The following is a 27870-nucleotide window of genomic DNA, read 5'->3' as shown; positions in this document are numbered from 1 at the left end:
CGTCACGTGACCGTTGTTTTTCTTTTGACTGACATGGTCACGTCATCATGGAAATGATGTATCAGGTCGAATGACCGTACGTATTGACATGCGTTATTATAGTTTAGTTTCAACGTTAACAGAGGATGGCGGCTTTATGAGTATATTAAAGGATTCCTGACCCTCTTGCTACGACGACATATGACTGGTACGATTGTTTATGTTTTGTTGGGGCTTTATTAATGTGCGAGTGTGTAAGCTAGCAGCGGTATTCTGTGTAAGTGGAGCTAACAGCTAGTTGCTGATGTGAAATATATTATTAGGACAAGAAGTTAGCTACTTTGTTGTCCTTCAGTTTGGATAGTTCAACGAAGACAGTACTTGGGAATAAAACATACGGAACAATTCTAAGAAGCCAGAGTTAGGAGCAGTGTTTTTTTTTTATGAACGTGTCATTTCATCATTCCGTTTCTCACTGTTTTCTTTCTTTCATACATACATCGCTTTTTTGTTGTTGTTTATCACCAGGTTAATGAACAGGGAGAGCATATATGGCTTTGGATGGCACACACTCTTGTGACCTGAAAAAATGAGTATGTGGGCTCCCAGTACGAGAGTATGCAGAGCATACTATTTGTGGCAAACACATGCTCGCAAGTCAGCAGCATCACTTCCCTTGTCTGGTACCTCTCACTGCAGGGTTCATGTACAACAAACTTATTGCTACAAGGTTGGCTATCTCAGCTGGAGGCACATCCACCACCTAAGGATCACTGGACATAAGGGATGGCTCTTTAAAGCGAACCAGGTTAGACAGAGGCTTGGACTGCACACCAGCTCCCTGCATTTGAACACTTCAGCATCTCGGTGGTCTGCTGGTCTGAGCCAACACATGTCACGGGTCAGAAACACACTGGACACAGTTTCTAAAGCTGTGAGTGGGACACATACAGAACTTTTCTCCAAAATCGCCAGACTCAAGCCTAATGCTTTGAAGGCTGGGAAAAAGGCTGAGGCGAATGTTGAGTCAACGCCAAAACCAGAGGAGACGCCTTCTCCTGCTCCCATTGATTCTGCTGCCCTTTCTACATCTACTACACCCACACCTGTATGTAACTCATCTTCTGCCAGTCCTTCTATTCCTACATCTGCTGCTACATTTAATGCAAGTGCCACTACCTCCACTCATCCTCCCAATTCTACCCAAGCGACTATCGCTGCTGCAGTTCTGACTGCGCAGGAAGGCAAAGAGAAAAGGCTGAGGCGTGTTTCTCCGGCCGTCAAAGCCAGTGTTTCCAAGAAGCAAGAGGAGCTGAAAACATCACTAAGAGATACTGAGAGCAAGAACACTACTCCAAAACAATCCACAGCACTTTTCCACCCCAGCACCTTCTCAGTCAGCCTGGAGACTTACAACTACCTAGCCCATCACATCAACTCCTACTTTGGTACGAAGACTCAGGACAAGAAAGAGGACAATGTTGACTATTCCTCATCATCCTCTCAGGGTCAACAACCCAGTGACCTCGTGTCGGTGTCTGATAAAACAGATGCCGTTGCTCCAGTTCCCCCACCTTCCTCTAAGAAGGGTTTTGGACACTACCTGTCCTACTCTGCTCCAACTGTACAAGCCTTTGTGGGAAGCTATATAGCTCCCCTGGTCCCCAAATTTAGGGCAGCTGAGTCCAAAAGTGCTGCAGTGGAGGAGAAGAAGACTGAGGATTCACCAGTCAAACAGGTCGAGGCCACAATAAGTACAGAGCAGAAGGCTGCTGAGGAGAAAGCCAAGAAACTTCTGCTTCAGAGAGAGAAGGTAGGTCTTTAAAAAAGCAATATTCATATAAGATAAGATAATCCTTTATTGATGCCCAGGGGGAAAATTCAGCTCATATGTAAATTTTAAATTTAAAGAGTAGTATTCTATTTTATGTATGGACAACCTAATAACTCTTTCTTTCCGTGTAGTTCAGACACAGGTTCTCACTATATGGGATCTGACCTGTGTATGTGTTTAAGAGAAACATGATTGCGTAACCAGATAGACAGAGTGTCTGGTATAGTATAGCAGGGTATCTGCTGTCCACACACGTACTCCATACGTGAAATGGTAGTGTTGTGTGCTGACGTGCTGCCTGAGTTCTAGGAAACTGTTTTCAAAAATAACCCCCTTGTGGACGTAGAGGGCCACAGAGGGTGTCTACTTTATAGGCCAAGCCAGTGTTTTCTGTTATGGTGATGTAAACACAACACTTTATGGGAAGGCTGGATGGAGTCATTTTAAACAGGAAGTAAGTTTTATTTGAGTCAGCAGATAGCAAAACACGTCATGACTAATGTCCTTTGCTTAATGATAAGCTAACACACTGAGCTGTGGAAAATGATAACAGCTACTGAGTGGTAGTTTTTCATTAATCCGTTCATGTATGTCACACTCCACAATCAGTGACATTTTAGAGGCTGCTTCACATTTAGGCTCAATTTCACCTTTTGTTAATACATTTTTATAACTAAGTTATGGTATTATAATTTTACTTTTTGATGAAGGATGAATTAATGAGTTGATGCCAGAAAAAAAAGCAAAATTATAAACAACATATAGCATTTGAGAATATTTGATTGTTCCACCTTTTTCGTGTGCTTAAATGCTAAAATTTGGGGTCCCATAAGAATGAAACATGATATATTAGGCAACATAATAATAATACATTTTATTTGATGGCGCTTTTCAGGTAACCCAAGGTCACCTTACTGGAAATAAAAGCATACAATAAAACATCAAACATTATTAAAACCAGACATCACCATAAAACAGTGCACAGTGTCAAAGTGAATATGCCAGTTTGAACAGGTGGGTTTTGAGTTTGGATTTGAATGTTGTGATGGAGTTTGACTGTCTTATGTGTGGGGGGAGGGAGTTCCATAATCTGGGTGCAGAGCAGCTGAAGGCTGGGGCACCCATGGTGCTGAGGCGTGATGTGGAGATGGTTAATAGTCCAGCAGAGGCTGAGCGGAGGGTGCGGGAGGGGCTGTGATCTTGGAGGAGGTCGCCGAGGTAAGAAGGGGCTAGTTGGTGGTGAGCTTTGTATGTGAGGAGGAGATTTTTGTATTGGATGCGGTATTGTACCAGGAGCCAGTGAAGTTGGATGAGAATAGGGGTGATGTTGTCAGACAATTCGGTGCGGGTGATGATCAGGGCGGCCGACTTCTGAATAATTTGTAATCTGTTGATGAGTTTGGCGGGGAGTCCGGTGAGGAGGGCATTGCAGTAGTCAAGGCGGGAAGTGACAAATGAATGAACCAGGATTTCGGTACATAGCTAAGTGTTTTATTTTTCTCAGTGACTGTTTCTCATCCTGGTCTAGAAGGATCTCAAGAGGCAGAAATTAAACAATAATGCCTTTAGCGACTTCAACTCAACTTCAACTTTATTAACATCCCGAAGGAAATTTGATCTGCAGCAGGAATCAAGACACAACAGATACATAAAGGACAACATCAAAAAGCAACTGTAATAGTTATTTTTTAAACAAGCCATGCAAAGTATCTGGTTTGAACCTGGATTTCAACTAATGCTTCATAGCTTGACCTCATTGTTTGCACATATTTCTCTGCCAGATCATTGCCAGAGTGAGTGTGGACAACCGAACTCGCGCTCTGGTCCAGGGTCTCCACAGAGCATCAGATGTGAGGGTCTACATCAACAGGGTGGAAGACCTCAGCTACCATCTCCTGGAGTTTCCAGAGACTGCTGGTGTTGCGGTCAAGGTAAGAAATCCAAACAGCCGAGCATTGCTTTCCTTTTTTTATTTACCCAGAATGCTTTCATGCTGAAGCTTTGTCGGGAAATTGAAGCTGCTTATAGCATGTCAAATGCATCAACTCAAATGTTGACGGTGTTAAAAGCAACATGTTTTTTTGCATACGTAATCATGTTGTATCTGGTGTGTGTTGTTAAACAGCTGTAGCATGTAAATAATGTATATAATGGCCTTCTGCTTGTGTTTGGGAATTTTCCCATGCCAGACAAAATGTCAGAGCCTGGCAGCTACGTGCAGACTGCATACTGCTGCATTTATTTATGTCTCAGCCTTATCGCTGATGGTGTCAGGAGCTTATTCAGTGCAAACCTATTTCAAACCAAGGACACTTTAATGGTATAAGTGCAGTGTAAGAATAGTGTTAAGGTCAGCATTATAGATGGAAGAATAATTTTAATATGTTTGCAAATGGCAACAGAATCAGAGGAGACAACATGGAGGTGACCTAAATTTGGTCTTAATGCAGTCATGCTGTGAGGGAACAATGTCCTCTGACTCCTTGCAAACATGTATCCCAGTTCTATCATTCATTTTAATTCATGACAGTTTCATGTCACCTCATTAGACGCCTCCAGAAGCCTGTGCAGGGGAGCAGCAACCAAGATTTCAATGCTGCTATCGCACAAATCTTTGCTCTAGTTTGATTTCAGTGAGAGTTTGATATGCATTAATTTCCACTGCAAGTAATTAAGTGACTGTGTCTTTAGTTTTCCTCTCCTGACTGATACAGTGTGTTTTTGTGTTCCTCAGGAGAAGGTAATCCCATGCTTACTGCGCCTGAAACAGGCCAACGACCCGGGCCTGAGGGCAGCAGTCAGAGAAGCCCTCACTCTGGTGGGCTACCACACACCTGTTAAAGGCCGAGGCATACGGATCCTGTCCATAGATGGAGGAGGGTTAAGGTACAAGTTCAGTCTATCTTTTTCTTATCTCTGTTTTTATGACACTGATTACAATTTCTGTCAAACTGCATCTCAATGTCTCAAGTAAATAATTCCCTATTTGTCTTCATTATTCCTGTTAAAATCAACCAGCTGTCACTCTTTGAAGCCAGACTGTGCGCTGTGCCTACCATCTTTTTAATATATGCCTCTCTGTGTGTCCACGTCTGACTTTCTTTCAGGGGACTGCTTGCACTTCAGGCGTTACACAAGCTGGAAGCCCTGACCGGAAAACCCATTTACAAGCTGTTTGATTATATTTGTGGTGTCAGCACAGGTACGTTGTCCTCCTGCCCTAATTCTGCACGTGTGTTTGGATTATGAGAGCAGAGTGCTACATTGCGGGCTGGGCGGGCAGCACTGATCGCACACTGACCCATTTGTTGCTCTGCTGTTGTTTTGACCTCAATATTTACAGCAAACACCGCTCCAATGCTGCTTTGCACTCAAGTCACGCAACAGTAAATCACTTTCAAGTTGTTGAATTTCCACCATTAATAATAGATTAATATTCTTCATAAAATTATGTAGCCTCGGTTGGTTTCAGGCAGAGGAATATGTTATTTTTCCTTGTGTGTTAAATCACCACTAGGGGGGGCTGTAGGCATCCTCTTCATCTGCCACTTTGTTGTTTTAATAACACAGCAGATTGAAGAACTGCTTTTTATTTGCAGAGCAATTTGGTCTTTAATCACCACCAGAAGTTTCTGTTTGTCACCAGCTCCCTATCAGTCCTCTCAGACTTAATCTCCACCAGTTGGAGGTACTTCATTTTCACACTTAGTGAATGTTGTCAAAGCATAATGTAATCTTAGCCTGCTAGATTGAGTGATGGTCACACACATAAAACCGATCTGGGTGACATCTGTTTGGTTTAATCATGCACATTATTCAGGTGCAGGCCGTGTCTGCCCTCGTAGTCCTGTTGTTGCTTGATAATCCTTCCAGTGATCCTTAATCATGGAGAAAAAGCAGTTGAGAGGTATTTGTTTATAGTGTAAATTCAATGTTAATCCCCCTCATTTCCTATGAATTGTTAAACACTCAGGCAGTTAGACTCGCATCAATCCCACACCTGTTTGCTCCTTTATTACCAAGATTACCTTGTCGCGCTCCCAAAGGAGTGACTGAATCTCTTCTGCTTCTGCGGGTTTGTTTGTATTTCTCAGTCGCTTTCTTTCTTTTGAATGTTTGCGTGCTTTGTTTCCTCAGGTGCTATCCTCGGATTCATGCTGGGTGTGTTCCAGATCCCGCTCAACGAGTGCGATGATCTTTATCGGAAGTTGGGTTCAGATGTTTTCAAGCAGAACGTCATCGTCGGCACGGTGAAGATGGGCTGGAGCCATGCTTTCTATGATAGTGAAGCGTGGGAGAACATCCTCAAGTCAGTTCCTTTTACATTGAGGGCATTAGTAGGTTTGCCTTGATGGTGGTTGTGCTTGGTTAACACATTAAAATGTCATGAAAGGTGTTCATGAGCCTTTATTTGTATGTCCTTTTCTCTTTTATTAGTTGACTTCTTGATGTTCTTATATTTTTAACACATCATCATGGCAGTAAGCATGCAGTGATTGAAGTACCAAACTAAAAGATAAGGAAGTCCATCAAAGTGAGCTTCATGCAAAGTTATGTTAAAGAGGGGATATAATGCTGTTTCACATTTTAAGACATGTATGTAATGTTACAATGTTGGATGTCCAGACTAAACGTGGGTGAAGATTCAAACCTGTAGGTAAAAGTATGTTGGAGTAATCCCCAGGCTTCTCAGCTCAGTCTGCAGGCTGCTGTGTTCGAAATGCCACACTATACTAGCAGTACGTACTCATTTATCCAAAATGTAGTATGTAGTATGCAAACAAAAGCAACATTTACAGTATGCCAAAAATACCCGGGTGTCGTACTGATTTGGAAAAAATCCCCAGTATGCATCGGACCAGTCTGCCTCGCCTACTGTATCCCACAATGCAAAGCACTGGAACGTCACAACAGCGGTTGAAATGAGAGGGCAGGAGCATTCCTGAAGAGCAGAATGGGGCGCTATAGTTAAAGAAGCAGCTTTTTGCTATTGGCAGGCTGTTGTTTACTTCTGCTTTCCAAAACCAGAAACTGGCGCTTGGCGTAGCATACAGCAAAACAAATTTAAACAGCTCCATACTACATACTACCGCCGACTGCAGTATTCTGTATGTATGTAATATCCGCTTTCGAACACAGCAACAGTTTCTCTACACGCTGCACTTTGTGACGTCACAACATGCAACCTCAGCAGGCTTCAGAGAGCTGGCCAATCAGAAGAAAGCGTGCTTGTAGGGGCGGGGTTTCTTAAAGGGACAGAGTTGTTTCAGGCAGAGGCTGTATGAGGGCCTGCACAGAGCACCAGTGTGAGAACAATGAGTTTCTTTAACTGTAAATTATGCAAAGCTACTTCACAGGTATCACAGAAGGAAATATGAAGCTTGAAATTAGCATAATACCCCCCCTTTAACATTGTGTGTTTTCTTTACATGTAAATTACAGATTAATTGAACTGAAGCTAATTTCAAATTTCAAGTAGAATGGATCGTATATTGTAACATCAACAACAATAACTGTAATCTAGTGGCTGATTTAATAAGTAAACCCCTGTTGTTAGTTAAATGAGGTCAGCGGTCATGAAAAGTTTACACAGCTTGTTGTACATGGCGGCAACCTTAAGAACAGTAGATTAGAGCTTTTAAAATAATTACACAGACCAAGAATTGATTTTAGATTCCATTAACCGGCAAACAGGGTGAGTCATGAGTCCTGCAGAAAGAAATCTGCAGCAAGTCATCCGACTATACAAAATTACCTCAGCCAGAGAATAACATCATCCTATTTTCTCCTCCGCAGAGAGAAAATGGGCTCTCACCTCCTGGTGGAGACTTCAAGAAACCCTGAATGCCCCAAGGTGAGCTTTAGAAGACGCTCTGACTCACTCTTCCCTCTCGGTCTGTTCTGGCTCTGACCAGCGAGCCTTCACTTCTCTTTGTTTACTGGGATATCATAAACAAAGCTCTTCTGTGTCTCGCAAAAAGCTGCATGACACATGGAAGGAAAATACACTCTAAAGCCATATAAGGCAGCGTGGATAAAACAGAATATAGGATTTGATATGTCATCACACTCCTCTGAGGCTCACAGAACAGAGATGATATTGAATGGATCTGTCAGAATGTCAGCCTGCATATTATGCCTATATTTAAGATCCCTGTAAAATGCCACCTCATGCTGTAAAACACATCACGTTGTATGTAATTTCCTCTCCCTGTAGGTGGCAGCAGTGAGCACTGTTGTGAACCGGGGCATCCCTCTGAAGGCCTATGTGTTCAGGAACTACAACCTGCTGCCCGGGGTGCGCTCCCACTACCTGGGGGGCTGCCAGCACCAGCTGTGGCAGGCTATCCGGGCCACGTCAGCGGCCCCTGGGTACTTCCAGGAGTTCACGCTTGGAAATGATCTACATCAGGTCAGTCCCACTCACAACAGTTACAGACACTGGTCATGATGAACAGAATGATTTAATAATACAATGTATCTCTGATATATCCTGTAACTGTTGGTTGAAGAAGTTGGGAAGTGAGAGGATCAATGGCATTTTAGACTTTAGGCCTTAGGATACTTGTGCCTTAATGATAAGGATAAGTGCTCAGTGAAGAAACCCCTCCCCTTGTGCCCTCCTCCCAATGCTTGTAATTAACCTACCACATGCAACACAAGCAGCATTGCCAACTTCAACAGACCCAGGCTCAGTCATGTGAGCTCCAGGGATTGACAATTCTGATACTACCTACCCTACCACATGGCTTCTAATGGCCCCCACAACTCAAACTAGTAGTAAGATAATACAGTATATAGTGAATACAAAAATGTACATATTAAGAGAGATCAATGCATGACATGCCTACAGACATAGCAGGCACACATTTTATGATCAGCTTAACACCCGTACTCATGCCAGACACATTTTCTGAGTATTAATAAGCTTTTTTTTGGCAAATTATTTTAAATCCTTGAGTCCAGAGGAGCCAAAATATATAGAGGATTCAACAGTGTCTGTAAGATGACCTTGTTATGATGTCCTTGTTATCATTTTTTGTATTATAGTTTCATTTTTAAATAAACAGAGCAACACTTTCATTTGTGTTTTTTCAGTGTGTCTTTGGGAGTTAGGTGGATAGGGTGTCGCGATGTTATGGATGTCTGAAGCCGCTTTCCCACTGGGCAAAAAACCCGCTAACACCCGGCTTTTTTGCTTAGTGGGAAAGGTTACAATTGGCATTCTGACCCGGGTCAATTGAGACCCGGGTATTCATCGCCTCGGCTCCGATCGGCAATGATGGGAACACAAAACCTGTGTTGACACGCTAATCTCCGCCCCCTTTCCGGCGCGATGCTATGCTCCGTCGGTAACTTCTGCGACTCCTTGTCATCTGTGCTACAAATTCCGCCCGTCTCCGTCCAAGCAGTGCTCGAACATCGTTTCAAATTTGTCGGCCCCGAGTTTGATAAATAGACTGAATGAGTAATATATAAAATAAAGACCTTACCACCGTAACATCCTCACTGTTTACTTACCCTGTTTCCGGCGCGTCAGACGGTGACGCAGCAGAAAAGAGACCGAGAGGAGTATACTCCACTGGCAATGGGAAAAAAGACAGTCGGCATTTATAAGTGGGTCTTCTTGAGTCTGAAAAACCCGCATCAACGCGCTAAATTTAGGTGGCAAAGAGGTATAATGTGACGCTGCACAAGAATGGGGAGTAGCGACGTTCTTCCTCTTGGCCTTCATACACTCATCATGCTGCACTTTGTGCTGTTATTTCAGCTGCTTGAATGAGTTAGTTGTGTTGCTTTACGGCGCAGACACAAGTTTCATGCTCTCTTCGCATATTATTGTTTCTGGCTTAACATCACTTGCCCTAGCCGTTTCAGGTTGACTGAAGCCCAAACCTCTCCATCGCCCCCTGGGGGAGCGGCTGTTTGTTTATAGGACGCTTGATTTGATATGCAGAGTTATCTACGGACGGAGCACACATTTTAAACGTCAAGATCACCGACAATCATCTTTATTTGATCGTGGGAAGACAAAAACGTGATCGGGATTAATTTTTGATTAATTGTGCAGCCTTGCTCTACACAGTGATAGACAACTGGATTTGATTTTGTGATGACACAATAGTAAAACCTGAGTCATATCTCTGCGTTGATGTCAGTGACCATGGTGAAAATGACTATGTTGACAGTCTAGTGTCTAATGTAGCAGTGTTTGTATTTATAACCCTTCTCAGTTTACCCTCAAGTCAAAGGTGACATGACTGTTGAACCTTCTCGCCAATCAAGCAACATTTTCCACAAAGTTACTCGCGTCAACAGGAGTCAAACTCAAATAACTTTAGTGTAAGAAAATGAATGAACAGACCACCCTAAGTTCTGGTAAAACGCGTTATTTTTCTCTTACAAAGCTGTTCTCACACTACCATTAATTATTTTCTACAAGATATTAACAGTGCAAACAGTTTTTCCATGATTCATGCACAAACGAGTCCTCCGTGTCCCTCACTGAGTTTGCACAGCTTGAAGCCCTTTGCTTATCCAGTGAAACAGTGATATTTAGTGTTCAGTGTTCCTGTAAGAGCTTAGTTTGTATCACGCTGTCTCTCACACCATGCTCCACGTTCGCACCAGATATTTATACACCGTGTCAGAATTTAACCGCAGTCCTCTGCTACAGTGATGCAAAGCTTATTGTTGGGATGCTGGCTTTAAACGCCCTGTACCGCCAGTGTTGACGGTGAAGGATTTGAAGGAGCCTAATGAGAAAAAATCCTCTGCACAGCAAACGAGAGGGAGGAACTCCATTTCCGTGCTGTCAGTGTTTATTTCCAGTCAGTTACATTTTGACGGGAGAGTGAGGGGTAGAGTCGCAGCGAGACGCACTTAAATCCATCTCCAGTAAACAGGTTTGCATTAGCCATCAGTAACATAACAAACCGCCGGTCCACTCAACCGTTTTACTGATCAATACGTATGGCTGCTCTTCTTTTCTCTTTACCTTTTCAGCAAAGAGCACGGAAGGAATAAGACACCACATGAGCAGGGGTGAAGAAGAATCTTAAAAACACATAGGGGTGTGTTTTATTTAGGAGAGAAGAGAGATAAAGAACAGACGGGAAGACATTAATTTAAGTTCTTCTTCCCCACTTCTTTGTGAGTCTGCAGCTGATGTAGCCTGCGTTTGACCCGCCGCATCCAGATGTCAACAATTCCTCGTTTGACACCCAAACACAGATGTGGTGTAAAGCCTGACAAACTCAGCGTAGACCCAGCACACGTGAACGAGCATGTGTTTACATCAAAGGCAATATCCCGTGCCGACGCGCTCCCACACTCTTAATTGGAAACTGTGTTAGCAGTGCTGGCGAGGGGGGAAGTTCAGGGGGAGAGAATGAAAGAGACTGGTTGATGAAAACCCACCTGTGGTAGGAGATTTCCCCAGCATGCTGTCTAGCAGGTCTCACCCCACTCTGAGCTGCATAAATTAGCCCAGTGCAGCTAGCAGTTTCCCTCGTCACACACAACTGTTTGACTGCCACATCCGCCTCGTTAGAACGAAGAGACAGACAATCTAATTATGGAGCTGCTATTCCAAATCCTGTTAGCCGCTAGCAAGAAAGCTCACACTGCGAGAGGATGAGACAGCATCGTAGTTAAATATATGTAACACATCTGACGTCAAATCAATTACAGTCATGTTTTATTTAACTTCATTCAATCAAAAGAAACTTCCGTATGACAAAAGGAGAGCGCTTCAGTCCCGATTTAATAACAGCTACTTTCTTTTTCTGGCTCTGCTCGTGTTTTTCTCAGACTAATAAAACCTTTAGAGAGGTGTTTTTGCTTTGACGGGCAACTCCTGTGTGATTTGAGCTGTTGCTCATTTGTTCCGCTTTCGATCCCTTTTTATTTTTGGAACAGTTTTTACCCGTGTTCACCATGACTGAAGAGATTCTGCCTGCATTTGTTTGCCTTTCCAAAGGACATTTTGGAGATCAGAACATTTATTTCGGGCTGGAAACGTCCAAATATTGAAAAGAAAGTTCAGTTTGCTGTTTAGTATTAATGCATTTTTTGGGAAATACCAGATGACAGGAGGTGGGAAGGATGTGAAGGCTTAACAACTCAATAACTTACAAAACTTGAACTTGTAGTGAACAAAATTTGTTCATTTCATGATCTTTAATTAGGGTTGGAAATCACTAATGATACGACATGTGGCCCACGTTAATGATAATATCACAATACGGCGATTCGTCGATAATTAATATGTATCAAGACAATCATATAATGATACATCACGATATCTGATTAACTGAAGAATACAAAATGCCCCTTAAAAGGTGACGTTCAGGATTAATGTTTTTATTCACTGCACTGAAACTGTCAGTTTCACAGAATTTGACACAAAATGAGATGAAACATCGTACATGTTTTCAGTCTGTGAATTAAATTTACAGAACTATAGAACAACTGTAAAAACAAATTAGGACTTTGGATTTGAAAGTTTCTAGCACATCTCTTAACTTCTTCTCACCGCTGGCCAACTTTATCCTGCTGTCTGTTTCTACTTCTTCTTCTTCTTCACCTTCTTCTCCTTCTTCTCCTTCTCCTTCTTCTTCTTCTTCTTTTTCTCCTTCATCTCCTTCTCCTTCTTCTTCTCCTTCTGCTTCTTCTTCACCTTCTTCTTTTTCTCCTTCATCTCCTTCTCCTTCTTCTTCTCCTTCTGCTTCTTCTTCACCTTCTTCTTTTTCTCCTTCATCTCCTTCTCCTTCTTCTTCTCCTTCTGCTTCTTCTTCACCTTCTTCTTTTTCTCCTTCATCTCCTTCTCCTTCTTCTTCTCCTTCTGCTTCTTCTTCACCTTCTTCTTTTTCTCCTTCATCTCCTTCTCCTTTTTCTTCTTCTTCTTTTTCTCCTTCTCATTCTCCTTCTCCTTCTCCTTCTTCTCCTTTTCTTCTTCTCCTCCTCCTTCTTCTTCTCCTCCTCCTTCTTCTTCTCCTCCTTCTTCTTCTTCTTCTCCTTCTTCTTTTTCTCCTTCTCCTTCTCCTTCTTCTTCTTCTTCTTCTTCTCCTTCTCCTTCTCCTCCTCCTTCTTCTTCTTCTCCTTCTTTTTCTCCTTCTTCTCCTTCTCCTTCTACTTCTTCAGCTAATTAATTTCCATTCACGTTACCCTCATTAATGTCATAGGTGTCACTGCGAGGAGTCATGAAGTATGAAGTAGTGACGCGTTTAGTCAAAATGTCAATGAAATCTGTTTAGAGCACCGTTTATTTGTAAACTAAAATATGGATATTTGACGGGAGCCTGTCAGCCTTATTGTATTGCACAAGTCAGGACGTTGATATATTGTATCGATATTTTGTCCCTCCCCTATCTTAAATTGCAAAAAAGTCCATGGAAAACAACCCTCACAACTGTATAAGGAATGAAAGAAAGTCGGAACGCAAATTTAAATTAAGTTTACAGAAGAAATGCTGATGATGGTACCATGATATAGATTTAAGTTTTCACTACCAATTAGCTAAAACGAATTTGAACCATGCAGGAAATACTGGAGATATAATTCAAAGTTTTTAAGAAAGTTTAAACACTGTTCATGTGAACCTTCCCGGCTTCAATATGCCACCCACTCTGAAGGCCACTTGAGTCAGTGAAACCCGTAAGGAGCATAACATGCCGTCTGTGTGATGTAAGGATTCCCCAGAGAGAGAGGCATCTCACTCTTTTCCACGAACGCCCACAGAGTTTTCCACTTAATTCAATCCTCGAACAATCATCCTTTTGTTGCCGTGAGCGCAGGAGAGTCGCCATGCCATGTGCTGAACGAATGCCGGAATTCTCAAACAGCATTTTTAAGAGCGTTGTGATTGTTCGACGATGTTTCTGTGATTCTGCAGGCTGCAACGGGAAAACACACGGAGCCAGAAGTTCAGATGCAGACTGGTAACACCGGGGAAATTGTAACTTGGAGCAAGACCTTTGAAGCAGGGCAGCCATGTTTTTATCAAAGCCTCGCACTTGCTACCACAGCCATGCAGAGGATGCGTTAGTGAGGGGGAACAAGTGGCAAAGGGAGAAAAAATAGACAACATGAAGGGAGGGAGGTTCCACATTAAAGCTCTCGCAGTTATCTCTGCTCTGAAGAACACAGAAGACGACGACTTCAGATGTTCACAATGGATGCAAGGGCATGCGTGGAATGACGAGGAGGGCCCGATTTTTTCCGCCTAGTTGCCATGGCGTCTCTTAAGGCGATGGGGAGGAATGGGAGCATGTTTTTTCGCACCCAACTCTGCCAACATTTGATGGGAGGCATAGCATCAGCGTGCCACCACCCCCAGTGTGAGCTCTTGAGAGCCCCAACATGGCACAGCGCTCAGCAGAGAGACTTCACACAGTCTGAAATGGAGCGCATCACATTAGCACTCCCGTACTTTTTGTAGTCGAGGAAATGAGGCATAAATGAGTCTAAGAAGTCATTAAATGTGGCAGCTTTGGCAAAAATACCCAGGCAGTGTGATTCTGAGAGGCCAGAGGAGAAAGAGGCAAAGGGTCTCATATAATTAAGTGCCATTCCCAAAGTGCAGCTTGAGAAATCATAACCTTTTGGTTCACCTTTTTCACTTCTCTTTTTTCACTCATAAGGCCACTAGAGGTGAAGTTATTGGTCATGAATTACATGCTCAGCAGCGCCGCAGTGCTTCTCAGATGAGGCAGAGAGGAGGAGAGGTGGTGGATTCAGGGAGGCGGCAGAGAGGATAAATCTGAGCTTTCTTATCCCAGCCCTCTCCTCACCGTGTTAAACCCTGAGAGCTCGGCCTGGAGGCTGTGGAAGGATGAAGCTCAGACTTTTGAGCCCTTCTGCAGGCTGCTTCCTCCTTGCTGACAGACTCAGGATCTCTGTCCCTTGAGTATACCAAGCTCGCATTGATCTCTTGTTGTCAGTTTACCTCTGTCTTCTACTGACTGCCCTTATTGTTATGTTATACACATATTACAATGTTACAATTTAACACGTTTGTCCAAAGAGACGTACATCTGAGAGTTAATACGACACAAGCAACGATCAAGACAGGAGGGAAAAAAGTCAGTAAGAGCCAACAAACAAAGTGCGGCCGAACACTGGTGCAGACAGGCAGTGCACAGGGCGTCAATATAGTCATCATCATCATGAATATTCTAATCAACATCAACAACATCCTCAATGTCATCATCATCATTAAGTGCAGAGGTGTTCATGAAAGAGCTCGGTCTTTAGCTTCTTCTTAAAGGTGGAAAGGGACTCTGCGGACCGAATGGAGTTTGATAGCTCATTCCACCACCTGGGGACTACAGAGGAGAAGAGTCTAATGAGTGAGTGGAGTGACGTGTGCCGTTTTGGGTTAATTGAAGACCAATTGCGCTGTTGCGTATGCCAGGTTCTGGGCAGACTTAGTGGGTACGAGTTTGTCTAAGCTGGATGTTAATCTGTGGGTGCACAGAGGGACTGGCTGGGATGACAAGGAGCTCAGTCTTGGACAATACATATGTTTCTGCTTATTTATACACTCTTGATTGCAATGGCACACTTGGCCTGTTCACTGAGGCTCGACCGATATATCTGTTGGACGATATTATCATAAATCAATAGGTATGACGTATGTTTTCCGATATATGCCAATATGAAATCTATTTTTATTTAACATATAATGCAGAAAACAATGATTTGGCTTATTTAGAAATTATGTTAACTTGTAGTGTGGTGAACAGTAGGTGCTCCAAGTCCATTATTTATAATACTCTTAGCACTGTGTGCAGCACATGTAGCAGAGCATTACAGCTAAGCAGAAGGTGGTTTGCACTTGAATTGGCTGGTATTAAATGTTAAATATTCTTTAATAAAGTCATATGTTTAAGAAAAGAGCCCTATAAGTATGTTTGGAGAGTACAAAATTGGCTGGAAATTTCACTATATCAGCCGCCATATTAGCATATTTCCTCAATTACATTGGTATCGGTATCGGTCTAAAATATCCCATATCAGTCGAGCTCCGGTGTTGACTTAATGCCTTGTGAAAGTCTTCCATCGTCTCTCGCCTTCCCCTCTCACGGTGCTCCACACTCTGCAGGCTTCTCACTGCAGCGGCTCCAGATGAGAATGAAATCACACCTTGCATCACAATGTATTGATATGCAAGCGTGTGTGTTCAGTCACCCCTCCTGTGTGCAGCAGGGAAATTAGCTTTAAATTGCCCTGTAGAGGAGTTATTGTGATGGACAGAAAAATTATGCCTTCTAATATGAAGTTGTCAAACATGAACATAAAGCCAAAAGGGAATCCAGACTGAGTAAATACGAGCAAAGGGGCTCTGCACTCATTTCTCACTGGATGAACTGGCATAGTTTAATCTGCGTGGCTGCAGCTGGCAGAGATGATGCATTGTTTCAATACGCTGTGTGCATGTGTGGTCATGTTTCCTCTTGAGTGTGTGGGAAAAAGGTAACGGCACACAGTAAATCTCAATTTCTTTTTCCTGCCTGGGGCGAAGCTGGCACTCACACAGACGCGTCCCTCCTCTGTTGACAGCTTGGGAAGATGACTTGAATGTCAATGTGACCTTTGGGGCCTATAAGGCAAGAAGGCTAAAGAAGAAGTGCTCGGTGTAATTACGTAATATGGCGTGAAGACCTCTGACTCGACCTGGCCGCCGCTTAAGACTGGCGCTCACTACACTGACATTGTTGTCATTCCCATCCTTGGTGATGACAATGGTGGCCTTTATGTGGACTGGATGCCATTTAGGCAATTAATTTTACTCAATAAGCGGATTTACTTTTCCAATCACACAGAGAGTGAGTGAGAAAGCTTAAAGTCCAACAGCGTGGGTTGGAATATTTAGAAGTATTTAGAGTAAGTGTTTATTTTATCGCAGCTTAATTATCGACTTTATTGATTGGACGACCATCTCTGGAAAACAGTGCTCTTATTGTGACAGGCGTAATCAGATGTCCGCGGATTATGTAATGCTTCCCTAATTAATCGTCGGAGAGAAGGGCGGCCTCGTAATAAATCATGACAGAGCTCAGTGCCCCTCAGTGCGGCCCCGTCAAAGAAGCAAAACAAGGAACTGTAATGACTACAGCCGCTGTGATGTGAATGCCGCTCTACATGTGTGTCGAAGGGCTCACCTCATTTAGATTTAACCCAGTTCTTGTGGCCGCTCATTATGAACCCCGCGCAAGACAGCGTTGAAGCTTACCCACCGGTTAGAGAGGCACAGAGAGAGATAGAGGCACACAGGGCCGAATGAAGAGGATGAAGTTTGCTGTCCCAGCTAATGGGAGCTGACATACACTGGTGCGTGAAATGACTTTTACTGATCCTGACGATAGCACCGCTTTCCCATTCAAATCAGCTCTCCTCCTCTAAGACGGCACAAAGTGGCACAATGGAGATAAGCTCCTAAAAGTTAATGACAGCAGGGAGATTTCAAGGAGCAATGCAAGGGATGTATGTTTTTATTTTCCTTGTCACAGCTCGTATCATCTCAGTGGTTTTAGCACAGAATTGGCTGTAAGAAATGTTTCTTTTTAAAGCCAGGAGTCTGTTTAATTGGCCATCGGAAGAATTGAAACACGTTCCCAAAGGTGCAGGAGCCCTAATTAGTTGGAAAGCAGCTTTAATCGAGCTACAGGAAAAGGAGGGAGCTGATTTGTGAATCAATCATTAGACCCTGAAGGGCAAAGGCGAGGCCACGGGAGCTGGGATCCTCTGGAGTATCAACAAAACAGGCTCCACCGGAATCAAGGAACGCCGTCGCAGGAAAACGTTAAGCCTTTCAGGAAAGCAGGATTCGCAAACAGGCCATTTAAAAAATTCAGTTTCCGTTCAGACTCGGAGGTAAAACGTCTGTCGCACGGTTGAACTGACAGGATGTGCCCTCTGAGGACATTCATCCGTTGACACATGGCTGTTTTTTTCACAGTGAGATTGAGTCATTGTAAGTCTGAGCAGCATTACAGCTCTAAATCCTCATAAATGGAGGTGACCTTTGCCTTGCATCCCGCTGTGTGTTTGACAGCTAGCTTCAGTTTGCCCATTCTGTATGCAAAGCTCATTTGCACTTTATCCTAAGTACATCATTGTTTCTAACTTAACTCTTTATCCAAATATGCCCTGGCCTCAAGAAACCCTTGTTTGAGAATGTGGCAGCAGGCCAAGCACACACATTATCCTGAAAGTAGCTTTAAAAAGCGGAGGCCCTGCCACTGCAGCTTCAGCATCTCCACAACTCTTCCCTGTGTAGCTGACGCTTGTGCCGTCTTCAACAGGTGAGCTTGTTTGCTCGTGACAGCTGTGAAAATGTGGAAATGACAGATGCAAATAGTCCTCCCAATTATTGATTCGTCAAAAAGTTCTGAGCACCACCCAGAAAGAAAACCTAGCAATCATCCAGTGGCAACACAAAGCTTCTCCACTGCCAATTAAACAGACTGTCCTCAAAGCCTCCACTATGTCGTCCAGCAGCTCTTTATTGCCCAAGCAGGTGCACTGAAATGGGGACAAGTTATAGCATTCATCTCCCCGCTCACAGGAGCATTGTGCAGTTGGCCTCTAATGTTACATCCTTGGCTCCATGTGCAAGGCCGGCCACTGTGCTCGTGAAATTTGCCCCCAGCTATCGGTACAAAGAAGCCATGACTGGACCCAGACTGTTGCCATAATTGCCACTGAGTTTTAGAAAATGGCGCCTCTCTCAGCGGTGTGAGCGATAAGAAATCTGCTAAGTTGTTTAGTTTCCAGCTGGGTTCGTCTGGTGCTCACCACAGCGCCGGTCCCTCTAAGTATACATTAACAGTAACCCCAGTTCAGGCATTTTCTCCCCTTTCTGTGATTCATCTCTTGCTCTGCCAGACACCCCACTGGTGCATAATGACGTGCTTTGGACAAACGGCTGCCTCAGCAGTTCTCCCGTGCTCAGTGGCAGAGTGAAACCCTCTTTGTGTGACTTCAGTGAGACGGGTGCTCTCTGAGGCTCCGGCTCTCGCAGGAGACTCTAAAAACTAACTTTAAGGCTTTAAATGATTCATAAAGTACATTACCGTAACAGATTAACTGTTTCATATCATAGAAAGTTTCTCGGGAGACATTTGCTTTTGTAATGTTTCTTCATTTGTAGCCATGCTGGTGATGTTGCTGCACTGTCAGTCTGTCAGTGTCATCAAAAATATCATCTATTATACAGCATAGAGACCTTCATAGCCCCCAGAGGATAATCCCAACTGTTTTATGTATCTGACTTTTCCTCATAATAGCACCACCATGAGTTTGCTGTTTGTAGTTTTCAGTTTAATATCACAGTTAATACCGGAGGGATTGTAATGAAATGACATGGAGTTTGGTACAGATATTCATGGTGCCCTAAGGAAGACTCTTAATGACTTCGGTGATCCCCCAGACTTTTCATCTAGAGCAACCAGCAGCTTAAAGTTTTTACTTTTTAAGTGACATTTCTCAACGTCGACTAAAGAGTTTGGCATTAAATTTTGTGCAGACTTTCAAGTTTTCCTCAGGAAGAACTAAAGACCTTTGTGATCTCTTAATTTCAAGGTGTTCAGAGGAGGGATGAACAAAATATTCTTCTATTATAATTATTATTTTCAATACCTAATATGATGGCAATTATTTGTTGAGTAACCAATGTATTGTTGGTCTTAAAAATGTGATGCCTTGAATTTTGACAATTAACAATTACATTTTAACATTTTAAAATTCTTACTTTAAGTAACAATCTCAAAGATTTTCATTTAAATACATGTCTGTTAAGTCACTATCTATCGCCGAATGAGGTAACACAATGGTGATTGAGCCTATGGCCCAATGATGAAAGCCTTTGCATTTGCAGTATATAGTATTATTACAGACTGGCCGTCTGTGGCGACATTCGCGGAATAAATCACAAGCGGCGCCCACTCAGTGACACGTTTTCCATCAGCCAGCAGTGGTTGGTCTGCCAGAGAGGGTAGGTGGAGCTAAGCAGCTGCTTTTCCGGTCTCTGCGAGTGTTGCGAGTAAACAGTAATCTACTATGGCTGAACAAACACAGAAAAAATCGATCACCGATGGCGATAAACGGTAATTGTGGGAGCACACTTCCCAAATATCCAGACAGTGTTGCATGTGTGACGTCCACGGTTGGCTCCGGTTGTAACTCTTGATTTTCCTCGCTTTCCTTTTCAGACTGTTTGCCTTCATCTGAGCGTCGAGTTTGTTTCTTTTGAATGAAATGAATGAATGCTCGTCAAAATGTATTTATTGACTAATTCTTGCAGCTCTGGTCCAATACTTTGGTTTATGATCAAATTCCTGCAAAACGAAAGGCATTGCATCAGCCGTTATTGTGCTTTTTATCAGTGTAAGCATTATACTGACTAAAACATAACACGTCAGAATACTCATTGTTAGCATGTTAGCATGCTGTACGTAGCATGTAGCTGAAACATCCCTGTGCCCAAGTTGATCATAACAGAGCTGAAGTGTGTATGCAGACTCTTGTTGAGTTATTTCTCTGTATCGGACTGCTTTACTGAGTGTACTGTATTCCCAATGTCACTCAACATTTCTACAGAGGACTACAACATTAAAAGCCATGAAGCATCGACCACCATGGGAGCTATTACTTGATGTAGTGCCCCCAGTCTAAATACAACAGCCAATTCTCTCTGCGATTCTATTTTCATGGTCTTTGGATTGATGACACAATTTCTCAGTCCAGCTCCCTGGATGATTTTCAGACCCTGGTAGGTAGCCCTCATGTTCCCCTGCACACTGTGTGATCCCACAGACTTGTACAGAGCTGTCGTTAGGCTGCGACACGGCTGAAGTGTGCTGAAAAGCTGGGAGTGTTCCCTCCCCTCTGCTCCCCAAGGCTCAATGTGTGTGAGTCCATGTGACATATGCTGTCAGGAACACGTACCCACGTTATTATATGCATTGACTCTAAGTAGGCATGAGCTCTCGATCAAACGTGCACATACACACAGTCACATAAACAAGCAGGGATCCCCCTTATGTGTCCCAAGACACTCGTGGGCCCCGCGGCTCCCACCCCCCAGCCTGGCCTCTTTAATGAGGACTGGCCCCTGTGTGTTTGATCCTGCTGCCAGCCCGCAGCCCCGCGGCCCCTCAGCCTCATGCCTATTCAACAATCCCAGCAGCTTCTCCAGTTACTCCCCCATTGCCCCGGGTAGACTATGGATCCAAAGCAAAGCACTCCTGGGCAGTTGTTCGATTTCAAAGCCAGTCTGACTGAAACCGTGAGGGAAAAAAACAACAACAATTTAGCCCTGTGCTTTGTACACCCTGTAACTGTACATTGATTTGTTCTTTTTGTTCCATCAGATGCTCTTCAAATATTCCATCTTTTGTCTGCTAAAATCCATCAAAGGGTTTGAAGTTCAAAAGCCAATTAATTGGTAACCTCGACATAAAAAAAAAAACCCTTCAAAGCCTGTAAAGTCTCTAACATGGCCCTTCTTCTGTTCTGTGCACAGGATGGAGGTCTGCTGATTAACAACCCCACAGCTCTGGCGGTCCACGAGTGTAAGTGTTTGTGGCCCAACACGCCCTTGGAGTGTGTGGTCTCGCTCGGTACGGGCCGCTTTGAGACTCCTGGCAGGAACAGCGGCACCTACACGAGCCTCAAAACCAAACTCAACAACGTCATCAGCAGCGCTACAGACACTGAGGGTGAGCTACAGACACTGCAAAAGTAAAGATGCACTATGAAACTTAGAGTTAGAGTCTGTTGAGTCTCTATCTATGAGGAATGAGGTAAGACAATGGTGATTGAGCCTATGGCCCAGTAATGAAAGCCTTTACATTTGCAGTATCACAGACTGGGTGTCTGGTGCAACACAAAAAAAATCACAAGCGGCGCCCAGTTAGTGACGCGTTTTCCATCACACAGCAGTGGTTGGTCTGCCAGAGAGGGTAGGCGGAGCTAAGTGGCTGCTTTTCCGGTCTCTGCAAGTGTTGCGAGTAAACAGTAATCTACTATGGCTGAACAAACAAAGAAAAGATCGATGACTACAGATACAACTTCAAAAATAAGTGAAAATCCGAAGAAAAAGAAACAAATTCGACTCTCAGATGAAGCAAACAGTCTAAAAAGGAAAGCGACCGTCAGCGAGGAAGATGAAGAGTCAGTGTTTACCGCCAAAGGTGCCACCATAAAGAACGCAACCATCTTCGAGGTTGAATCTTTAATCTTGACCGATACTGAAGACTAAAAGTCATGATGTATCTCAGTCTTTGTTTCTTTAATTTCGACCGTGGTTTTAAAATGTGCCTTCACAAAGTCCTCTTACTTTGTGATGGAAGTGTATGACTAAATATCTGGAGTGCCCACAAATATAAATCTGCCAAACTGGGTTACATATGGTTGATGTGATTTGATTAACTATAAAGGAGTTCTGGCACTCAGCATTTTGTTGTGGAGCTTCAAAGCAACAAAGACCACTGGCACAGTGTCAGAACTGTCTGAATATTTTTATCCAAATTGGTCCAATTTACTGAAACACTGCTTAATATGTCTGCGGAAACAGAACCATAAATCATTACGGCACATGGAAATCAGACATGGTATGCAACCATATGTTTGATTGGCATTGTTTGCATTGTATTTCAGCCTTTATGTTAATTAGTTGATTCCTGAAAATTGAATTAATACACTTCACGATCAAAAGGTCTAAAGACTTGAATGGACTGTTTGCTCCGTGTCTGTTTCATCTCTAAGGAAAGAATTAGGTTTTGATGTCACCAGCGTAGAAAACGCTGCACTGCAGCTTGACTTTGTTCTGATACGTCCCGTTGCGGCCCTCTGTAGTGGCATCCTCTTCCGTCTCCTTATCACCTCTGGACATGGGCATCTCCGCTGTGCCTAAATTTGGCTCCGTCCCCCTCCCTGTTGCTGCTGCTGCGGTGCAGCGTGTGACCCAGATGCCTCTCCGCACTTGTTCCTCCTGTATTTGGGATTAAGCGCTCCCCAGCTCTCAAACAGGCTTTGTTATTTAGAAAAAGGAGATTAGTAAGAGTGTTTATCATAGATTTCCTCTTTTTTTCGAAAGCTCCCCTTCTGTCCTACAGTCGCACGCCTTCTACTTTGTCTTAGGTGTATCGGTACAGCTCGGATTGTTGTTGTGGACAGATAAAGCTCATCTGGTGGGATTTAGAAGTAAACTCCTGGTGGAACTGGGTTGTACACACTATCAAATGCATAGTCTTATTTAGCCGACCATAAAATTAGGTTCTTTATAAGGTGGAACTGCAGTTTGCAGATGTAAACAATGTTGATACCTTCATGCAAGGACTATAACAGCTGATTCAAGTACATTGTTTGGTTTGTAAAGTCTCCAGTCGGCCTGGTCCTGGTGGCTTTCTGTACAGTTGTTAGCATTGTGCAGCAACAGGTCATGTCCTTTTAAAATCTGTGTTTCTAGCTGTAAAATAATAATCATATTGTTTTGTAATTTAGCCTTTCTGTGATTTCACTATTTTCATTAAAACGTCTATAATGCATTTTATAAAACCAACTCTGGAGACAGCTGTGCATTCACATCCTCTGTGCCTGTATTTAATGTCTTTCGGTGAGTATAGTTATTCAGTGTCAATATACTTTTTTGCTTTATGGTGCACAAATGCTGTATCTATGACCTGCTAGCTTAGATGCTAGGATGCTGAGAGTGTCCTGTAGCCTGCATACGACCTGTGTTCAAAGCTCATTGCTGCACATAACCACAGTCTGGATATGAATGTGCAGTGGTTTTCAATAAGAACAATAATTCTGTAGTTAGGATCAAGATCAAGACATTTTTATTATCCCCCGTGGGGCAAATTCTTGTGCAGCCAGCAGATGTACATTAAGTGCAACAATAAATACATAAAACACAGCACAAAACAATATAAGTAAATAACATTTTAAATCACATTAAATTATTTAAAACCAGATGACAGCAGGGACAAATGAGTTTTTATCTCATGAGTCTATGAGTTTATTAAATCTGTTATTCCTGCATTTTGGCTGAATGTATCTGCGACCCGAAGGAAGAAGACAGAACTCACTGTGGAGTGGATGGCTCCCCGGTCAGCCAGGATTGCCTGGGCCTTCTTAAAAGACCTTGGGCTGCACAATAAATTGCGATTTTATCATTATCGCAATTTGAGCATTCGCAATAAACACATTGCAGAAGTCAGAATTTATCGCAATGAATAAGTTAAAATATTATTATTATAATTTGACCTATCGGATGGCGCTCTGGATATAATGGCCATGCTTTCAAACCATTTAGATGCGATCAGATGGAACCCAAGCTAGCTATCAGCTACCCTCAGATGAATTGGCGTCAATTAGTGATGGAAAAAAAACAAACAGCTTTTTGGATTTATTTTGGATTCAGGAGGGACATGTTGCAAACACGGGTATGCAGAACAGCAGACGGACATAGACCTGCAACCTTTAATATTTGTTTGTTTATCACACTTTATATCGTTAACGCAATATTGAACAATGTAGTCGCACACCACAGATTTTTCTCCCATCATGCAGGCCTATCTGTAGTCATTATTTCATTTGCAATTTATTGCATTGCTGTGTAGATTTACTTAGTAACTATGCAAGCGAGTTTTCCCGCTGTTAAGCTGCCTGGTAAATATTCAAAACTCAAATCTTTGATGTAATGAATCAGAGACGGTGTCATTACGTTTTTAATAAGATCCAAATGCCCACGTTAATCTTTTCTGACAACATAGAAAATTTTGTAACTGTTAAACTTAATACGCTGATTAGTTTGCAGCTGCACTCTGGGAGCTGATAGGAGCAGGAGCAAACCGTCTGCTGACAGTAGCGGTTGGTGGGAAAGGGGGTGACTAATAATAAAATATATTTAATCTCTAGAATTAGAACCGTATTATCTATTCAACATGCAAGCTCTTCTTATCCGAGGAGTTTTGTAATTACACTTATCTTCCTTTTTTTTCTGAGTGTAACTTTTCAAAAAGTGATAAAGCAATACAACACACAAGGTAATGAAAATACAAGGAAAGAAAGTCATTAAAGCTCTACATGCGGAGTTTTTCTAAACAGCCTCAAAGGAATCGTGTTATAATAGAATCCATGTCTGGACAGCTGAACCACTGTGGGAACCTCCGATAGAAAATAACAGCGTCTCCGTTTTGGATCCTTGAGGCATGTTTACCCTGTGATTTCTACGCGCTGATGTTTGTTTGCATTTGTAAGTTGTTGATTCAAACCTTTCAGATGTAACATTTGAACACAACCGTGACAGATGAGTCATTTTACACTCTGTATCACCTCACTCTCTGCCCTGAGAGCTAACTCTGTAACCTGTCTGCCTCAGTGCTGACAGACTTCACACGTCTGTCTCACTCTTAACACAATATTCAGATGTTTTCACATCCTGCTGCAATTAGCAACTTAATTGTGTGTTTGTGATTCTTGTGCTTGTAAAATGTCATGTGTGGTGTGTGAACTCGCTCTCACCTCTCTTTTCTCCCTCCAGAGGTTCACGCCATGCTTGACGCCTTCCTACCTCCCAACACTTATTTCCGCTTCAACCCTTACATGAGCGAGGACATCTCCATGGACGAGAACCGGCAGGAGAAGCTCAACATGCTGCAGGCTGAGGGCGTCCGATATCTGGAGAGGAACGAGGAGAAGCTGAAGAAGGTCGCTCGCATACTCACCCGAGAGAAAAGCTCCGTCCAGAGGATGGCTGAGTGGGCCAAGCAGAGGGCTGACATGTACAATGGTCTGTCCTTTTACTCCTCCAAGTTCTAGGTCCAACAAGAGACACCTTTACCTCACATGGGAACTCTTCCTTCATCTAAATATCCTTGAATATTTCATATTGACATGATTAGCGTCATTGTTGTTGTCTTCCTGACCTGAGCATCGTGTAAACGCACAAGTAGGTCATGTTTCCGACATGCCAAACTCTACTTTCCTCCTGACTCATTCATCTGGTGGCCATTGTGGTTGGAAGCAATTGACTTAGCACTTTGTTTCACTTAAGTAAGACGTGTCAAATGACGTGTGATTTAGGAAACTGCATCTTGCAAACTGCATAGGAATAGTTCAAAATATGTGGGAAGTTTGCGCTCTTGTCATAAGTTATCCGACAAAATCAATACCACTAACATGTCTGTATGTTAAACATTAGCTACAGCTCGGAGCTTGTTGGCTTAGATTAGCATTAAAGGGCCAGTTCACCAATTTTCAACCTCAGTTCTATCATGCTGTCATGGGGAGCTAACGCCATTATAGAAGGAAAAAAATGCAATTTCGCTCTGTGCCTTTGGAGGACGCTAACCGCTTCTCCACCAGACTACGTAAAAACGCGTCATCTGACGGAGGCCAGGGAGCTTGCTAAACTACACTTCCTCAATCTAGGACGCCCGCCTCTGATGTCATGTCTCGTTCAAAATCGTCAGGTTTGAAATGTAGACTGCAGACCTGAAGATTTTTTAGACGATCCACCGGTATATTCTCGTCGTATTTCAGATTCTGTAACGCTCTGAGCCGTTGCCTGCAGCGAAACAGTAGTATTTCACTCCAGCATCCTCCTTGGGCCGTTCCTTTCAGAGGGAGGGGCGCAATGCATGCTGGGTGTTGTAGGAATGTAGAATGGGCGAAACCATGAGCTGTTTGTACAACTTTCTCCACAGCTATGGCGCCAATTTCAAATATTATTGCTTCTATCGACTACAGAGAACACCAGCTTTGACTGACAGCGGCTTTTTCCAGGGGCAAATTTATGGTGTTTTCCATTTTCATACTTAATGCTAAGCTAAGCTAACCGACTCCCTGTTTTAGCTACATTTGTTCTACACAGATATAAGAGTGGTATCGATCTTCTCAGCTAATCTTCAGCAATAAAGCAAATTACCGTATCTCCTAAAATGTCAAACTAATCCTTAAAAAAGTGGAATACGCTAAAGTTCTACGGCAGCCAGTAACAGTTTTTACAGACAGTATTGTCAAATGAGCACTTATTAACGACTAGCTGGCATTTTAACGATTCATTATGACAACCATTATATCCTCACAAAGCTGTTTGTACTTTCACAGAAAAATGTGTAGGTGGGACGTGTAATTGAAATGCCATGTTTGTGAAGCTAAGTGGCCGACCTGTCTAACATTACTGTAGAGAAATGACGGTCTAATCAGGGTTAATTTGAGCACCTTGCAAGTGACATATCTCAGCTGAAATGACTAAAAAATTTGCACATTTAAAGATGCAGCTACTGGTTCACTGTGTAATTATATATAATAACATCGGTACAGGAGGGCCCACCTCAAGTAGTGCACATGTTGAATGTAAATGCATGTTATATTTAAGATTTAACACAAAGAAAAGTTGTAAAAAAGAAGAGTGATTTAAGATTGAACCTTGTATTTTATTCTAAATGATCAATAAGGTTTATTAATATTGGGTAAATATGAATAAGAGATATATAGCTATCAAAATGGAGCCTCGCTGTCATGAAGATGAACCTTTTAATGTCGTATTTTAGCCTCCGAGTATTTTAAGTTCACTTGTTTCAAACGCTTTTATGCTTGTGTGCTTGATTGTTTGGTTTTATGGATTCCCCACAGGCTATGCACATTTTCGGCTCCGTCTTCAGCGTGCCCTCTTTCCCTTTGATGCCTCTTCTCAAAAGCCTCTTCACCCCTTTTACCTTGAAGTGCTGTGTTTTGTTCCCCTCTCCGCTGTACTGTAACGTCTGTTAGAAATCATGCAGCTGTTTGCAGAAGGACTGTTTTATAAGAGATTGATTTGTCATGGAAAATTACCTTAGTGATATACAGCATGGTGCTATAAAATGCACGGCTTGCATTGATTTCCATGCCTAACCTGGTCAAGTACTGTATACAACAACGTTTCTGTCACTCCCAGAGGACCTGAGGTAACAGACACGGATTAATGTAATTCCACCGTTCTCCTGTTGGTCCTGTGTAAAGACTGTTTGAGAGTGTATGTAATTAAAACCCATCACTGA

General features: G+C 42.9%; 1 protein-coding gene across 2 annotated transcripts; it reads left to right on the top strand.

The window, feature by feature from the left end:
- The first annotated feature begins 128 nt into the window (after nucleotides 1–128).
- Nucleotides 129–27870, top strand: LOC138612785 (calcium-independent phospholipase A2-gamma-like). Of its 2 annotated transcripts, XM_069686228.1 has the most exons (10): nucleotides 129–187; nucleotides 508–1792; nucleotides 3595–3744; nucleotides 4548–4699; nucleotides 4921–5015; nucleotides 5951–6122; nucleotides 7610–7667; nucleotides 8031–8225; nucleotides 21345–21540; nucleotides 25371–27870. In XM_069686228.1, the coding sequence occupies exons 2-10, from the start codon at nucleotides 569–571 to the stop codon at nucleotides 25646–25648; spliced, it is 2520 nt and encodes an 839-aa protein (XP_069542329.1). In that variant the 5' UTR covers nucleotides 129–187; nucleotides 508–568; the 3' UTR covers nucleotides 25649–27870. The 2 variants fall into 2 exon arrangements, with proteins under 2 accessions (XP_069542329.1, XP_069542330.1); XM_069686229.1 differs by lacking the exons at nucleotides 21345–21540; nucleotides 25371–27870 and adding an exon at nucleotides 13710–13882.

This window comes from Semicossyphus pulcher, unplaced genomic scaffold, assembly GCF_022749685.1.
Source record: "Semicossyphus pulcher isolate SPU_LCO1_2020_fin unplaced genomic scaffold, fSemPul1.0.p SCAF_8, whole genome shotgun sequence".
NCBI classification, from domain to species: domain Eukaryota; kingdom Metazoa; phylum Chordata; class Actinopteri; order Labriformes; family Labridae; genus Semicossyphus; species Semicossyphus pulcher.
This window is presented reverse-complemented; position numbering and strand designations above follow the sequence as displayed.

What these genes read in the sequence shown, in the direction of transcription:
- LOC138612785 (XM_069686228.1), top strand. Translation starts at nt 569, where the DNA reads ATGAGTATGTGGGCTCCCAGTACGAGAGTATGCAGAGCATACTATTTG. An exon ending in CTGCTGGTGTTGCGGTCAAG is followed by an intron (nt 3,745 to 4,547) that starts GTAAGAAATCCA and finishes TGTGTTCCTCAG; the next exon opens with GAGAAGGTAATCCCATGCTT. An exon ending in CAGCGCTACAGACACTGAGG is followed by an intron (nt 21,541 to 25,370) that starts GTGAGCTACAGA and finishes TTCTCCCTCCAG; the next exon opens with AGGTTCACGCCATGCTTGAC.